Genomic DNA, 5,470 nt, shown 5'->3' with positions numbered 1-5,470 from the left:
ATCTGCGATACAAAGACAAAGAGGGAAAACCCCCATCATAAACTGTGAGATGATCATGAATGTTGCTGAGTTCATAACTGGAGACAGCAGTATTTAACCTTGAGATGTACAGACTCTGTTGGGTGCTTAGGGCTGTAATTGAGAAGTAACAGCTGCCAGTTTAGACTCAGCAGTGTGGATCATTAAGCATTACAGAAGCATGATTAGTGTTAGTGTTGTGGGCAAAAATATCATTATCCACCTGGATATAAAGACTACACTACTTGAGGAAAGAAGACCACTGCAAATGTTAACATGGTCCTTGAGCCCACTCAACGATGGTTCCTTGTTTAAAAGAAACTTGTGTCTGCAGTGTGGATCATTAAGCATTACAGAAGTATGATTAGTGTTAGTTTTGTGGGCAAAAATATCATTATCCACCTGGATATAAAGACTACACTACTTGAGGAAAGAAGACCACTGCAAATGTTAACATGGTCCTTGAGCCCACTCAACGATGGTTCCTTGTTTAAAAGAAACTTGTGTCTGTAAAACCAACTTTTAAGTCTGCGGTGTTCCTATCATTAATAAGTTCAATTAAACTATATATGTTATGTTAGAACTTAATCTTGTGCACAAACTTGAAGAATTCCCAAGGACATTGTTTCCCTTGTCATTTATCAATGGAAAAATATGTTCGTCTACAAAGGTAGATAATGTTTCCTTTTCTTTGCCAAAGACAAGACTAGAGTTTAAATCTAAACTTGGCACATATCCTTCATCTTTAAGGCATGCATTCACAACTTCTAGCATTTCATTTGTTCCTTCCTTCTGGTTGACACCCACAACAAACTCATGCAACAGTTGATTCACCTCAATCGATGCACTGCCGGGCTTTTTCTTTGCCCTTGCACATTTCCTCATGTCCCCAAGTTTGTTTGCATCACCCCATCTGCCAACACTTGCATAAATCTCTGCCAGTAGTAAGTATCCGGCAGCATCATCCTCCTCCATCTCAACAAGCTGTTGAAAGCATCTCTGCCCTAGTTCAACATTTCCATATATTTTGCACCCACTAAGTAGCGCCATTAGTATGGACCTAGATGGTGGAGACTGAATGGCCATCACAAGCTTCTCTGCTTCAAGCATCTCTCCTGATCTTGCAAAGAGATCAACCATGCAACCATAATGATCCAATGTTGGTTCAATGCCATGGTCTTTGCGCATCAGTTTGAACATCTCCTGCCCTTTTTGGACCAAGTTGGCATGGCTGCATGCAGCAAGAAGACAAGTGAATGTGATTGTATCTGGCTTCACACCTTGTTCTTGCATATCTGCAAAGCATTGCACAGCCATGCCAACTTCATGATTCTCACCATATGTATTCATCAGTGCAGTCCATGAAACAACATCTTGAACAGGCAGCTTGTCAAACACTTCTCGTGCTCCTTCAACTGAGCCACATTTTCCATACATGTCTATTAGAATGCTTCCCACAAAAGGATCTCTTTCCAATCCTGCTTTCCTGGCCTCTTCATGTATCTCTTGGCCTGTTTCTAGAGCCCCTAAAGAGCCACAAGCTTTCAAGCAGAGAACAATAGTAACAAGATCTATAGTTACCCCTTCCAGCTGCATTTGTTTGAAGCACATCAGGACTTCCTCATCAAAGCCATACTCCGCATACCCTGTGATCAGTGCATTCCATGAGACTACATCCTTAACTGGCATTGTGTTCAATGAAGCATGTGCTTCAGGAAGTAAGCCACGTTTTGTGTACATGTCCACCAGACCATTTCCCACATAATGATGCATTTCCATTCCCCTCTTGGTTATTTCAGCATGCATTTTTTGTCCTACTTCCAAAGCTTGCTTGGTGCCACAAACTCTTAAGCTGCAAACAAAAGTGAAAGAGTCGGGAGAAAATCCCTGGAGTAGCATTTGTTGGAAGCATGCACTAACTTCATCTGCAAAACCGTGGTCAGCATATCCTGAAATTAAGGAATTCCATGAAACAACATCTCGATTTGGCCACTGGTCAAATACATCATGGGCTTCCCCAAGCGAACCAGTTTTTATATACATATCCAACAGTGAATTTCCGAGCAAGAGCTCGTTTAATAAGCCCCTTTTGATAATTTCATTGTGTATTTCTCGGCCACGGTCAAGCATGCGTAGATGCCCACAAGCTTTAAGGCTGCAAACAAATGTAACAAAATCTGGAGCTATGCCCTCATGCTGCATCTGTTTGTAGAAGCTCACTGCTTCCTCAGCACGACCATGTTCAGTGAATCCTGCAATCATTACATTACATGTGACCACAGTCCGACTTGGCAGCTTGCAGAATACTTGATGCGCTTCTGCAAGCAAGCTACCTTTAACATACATATCCACAAGTGCACTACCAACATAAAGGTCTCCCTCAAACCCCAACTTTACTGCCTCAGAGTGTAATTTATAGCCTTTCTCCAACCTTCCGTTGGTGCTGCAGGCTTTCACGCACAGAAGTACCGTGACAGGGTTTGGAGATAAGCCTTCCTGTCGCATTTGTCGAATAGAGTCGCATGCTTCATCACTGAGTTCGAGCTCTGCATATCCTGCGATCAACACATTCCACGTGATGACAGATCGGGATGGCAAGCAGTCGAATTGTATATGTGCCTCGGCATGCCATCCACATTTACTGAACATATCCACCAGGGAGCTTCCCAAATAGAGGTCTCTTTCCCATCCTCTTTTGATTATGTCACAACATAATCCACAGCCTCGATCGGCATCTTTGCGTCTGGCAATGGAGCCAAGCAGCGCGAGGTATGTGCAGGTATTTGGTTGAGCGAAGGCATCATACTGCATCTTGTGGTAGAGATGGAAGGCCTGTTGGACATTCCCGGACTCGAGGTAACCAGAGATAAGGGAGGTCCAGGAGTGGTCATTGGGATGAGGGAGACGATCGAAGGCCAGCTGTGCGGCCACCAAGCTCCCACAGTCGACGAGCAAGGGAACCAGGTGGTTGCCTAAGACCGGGTGACAGTCTAGGCGATGGCGTCGCAAGAACGCGTGCAGACGCCTGGCGGTGGGTAAATCCTTCTTGTGCCTGGAGCTCTGTATTATGGTGATCGCTTCCTCGACCAGCATACCATAGCGAGAGAAGAAGACGACGACGTATAGAGAGAGAGAGAGAGAGAGAGAGAGAGAGGATGTGTGAGGGGATTCGAGAGACCCACACACACACATACCTCAAGAGTGAGGCTGAGGGTTCATTTTTGAAGGTTGCAGAGCTCTTCCGATCCATAATTGCATGGCAGTTTTGTGCACATGATATTGAATGGGACCAGTCCTTTAGTGACATGAAGAAACTTTAGCGTGCTTGCTTGGTCATTGTTGCAAGCACTCTCAATTGTGAAAGGGGATTCTCCAAGATGAATTGCATTAAGTCCAATGACTGTAATCGATTGAGCTTAGAGAATGTTAACAAGCTCATGTTTCTTTCTTACAATGGCATACGGGACCCACGAGAGGTACATTGGGATGCAATCTACTCTATTTGGGATAACTTGAAGCCTCATCGAGATGTTGATATCCATACCACAAGTTAGATAGCTATGCTATCACTTGTATGGACTATTCTAATTTCTTTTCTTTGTTGACTTGAGATTTGAAAGTTGTTATTTTAGCATACAATTCAAATAAAAAGATATTAGCATTGTTGTTAAAGCTTGTAAGAATAGGGAGGTTTATGTCTCATATATTACTTTGAAGTTTGAAGTTTCTTGCCAAAGGCACTTTGAATAAATAGTTCATATAGGCTAGAGAATAAATCTTCCTACACCTAGTTATGCCTCTCTCTTTCACATCAATAATCATGAAGCTTTTAAGTATAAATCTATGCCAAAAATATTATAACAAAGTTCATAAATTCCAATATGTGTAGTAAACATTGAAAGTAAAAATTGTCTCACACATGAATTAGAAGTCTATGGTTGTTAAGTGGATTTTATTAAAAATCTTGCTTGCATGAAGTTTGGATATTGAAAGGTAATATTTATTCTACACATCATTTGAAGGCCATACTTCAAAAAGTGACCTTCAAGTCGAAGGGCAAGATGGTAGACAGACCTTCCAGAGACTAGCCCTTTAAAAATGAACACTGCATACCTGGGCCTCGGCACATAAGCAAGTTTGTTAAGGGTCCCTGCCTGCCTTGATTACAGGCACATTGTTGAATCCCTCTCCATCACGCTACAACAAGGGAAGAAGATGGAGATATAATTGATGTGGAGGTACCTCATTTGCTACCCACCTAAGTGATGCTTATAGGTATAGGTGCGTCCACCCTAGGCACATGCACAAGTTCCATGCTACTTCCATTTGGGAGCTACCTATAAAATATAGAGTAGAATTATTATTATCAATAGAGCACATGTAGCCTGAATCCAGCCTACAACAAATCAAAGTTATAAGCACATGTTGGAGAAGTCTCCATCAAGCTGTAGCAATATGATATGGCATGAAATGACGGGATACCTAAGCTTATCTATCCTCTATTGGTCGGTACATGTCAACGTTGTTCGTCATGACCTTCCATCTCCTTTCCATTAGCATAGGTGAAGGGGCATGTTGCTATCTCAGCAAAAGATAGTGAGGGTATCTCAAGTCTTTGATAGGGCCAATAGGGACTGACTCTCTCTCTCTCTCTCTCTCTCTCTCTCTCTCTCTCTATATATATATATATATATATATATGATTTTAAAAATATGATCAACAATTTGGTAGTAATTCTTTAGAAAGAAATGTTAGAAATCAAGCTCACCGTCAGTGTGTCTTTATCTATGACCGACATCTATGACAGCTAGTGTGTGCAGCTGTCTACATGTGACTACATTAAATAAGTCAGGTTAGTAGTCAGTTAGTGACGTGATTAGAGTTAGTCTATCTAGTCTACACTTACACTAGGCCACTTTATCTTTGTATTGTGTGTGCGTTTCAGTTTAGAGTGTGGAATATGAAGGAATGACCTTGAGAGCCTGAAGGCTCAAGAAAATGGAGTTTCCCTATCACTCTCTCTCTCAACTTTGAACATGGTATCGGAGCCTTACTTGGTGGACCTCTTGGAGTAGGAGGGAGTGAAGATGATCTATAGTTGAAGACTTGTGTCATTTTTTCAAACAGGCCGAATGCCATTGTAAACTGAAGGTATGCATTGAGTGATTGCCTACTCTATGGGTCAAGCTGCAGGTTGTGGCCTGTTTAGAGCCTTGTGAAGGGGGTATTGAGCACTAGTGTGTGCTCCATCAGCATCAAACTCAGCAAATCGAGCTGCTGGAGCAGAGGACAGATCTGTGTGAACTGCGCCTATTTGCTGCTATCAGTTGTTGGGCTACACTTCATCAAATGCTAGTGCATTTGGTCATCAAATGCTTGGTTAGGTCAGGTATGAAGTTCTTTGAGATGGCAAGAGGCAAATGCTTGACCTTGAGCTCTGACATGAGCTGAG

General features: G+C 42.3%; 1 protein-coding gene across 1 annotated transcript; it reads right to left on the bottom strand.

Annotated features, from left to right (window-relative positions):
* Positions 1 to 561: 561 nt before the first annotated feature.
* Positions 562 to 3,296, bottom strand: LOC148010181 (pentatricopeptide repeat-containing protein At2g33680-like). Its single transcript, XM_087672726.1, has one exon. The coding sequence runs from the start codon at positions 3,208 to 3,210 to the stop codon at positions 577 to 579; it is 2,634 nt and encodes an 877-aa protein (XP_087528852.1). The 5' UTR covers positions 3,211 to 3,296; the 3' UTR covers positions 562 to 576.
* Positions 3,297 to 5,470: the final 2,174 nt, after the last annotated feature.

The sequence above is a fragment of the Lygodium microphyllum genome, chromosome 30 (genome assembly GCF_053477565.2).
Source record: "Lygodium microphyllum isolate KBCC chromosome 30, Lygodium_microphyllum_v1.1.10, whole genome shotgun sequence".
NCBI lineage: Eukaryota > Viridiplantae > Streptophyta > Polypodiopsida > Schizaeales > Lygodiaceae > Lygodium > Lygodium microphyllum.
Note: the sequence above shows the minus strand (reverse complement) of the source record. Positions and strands in the feature narration are given on the sequence as shown.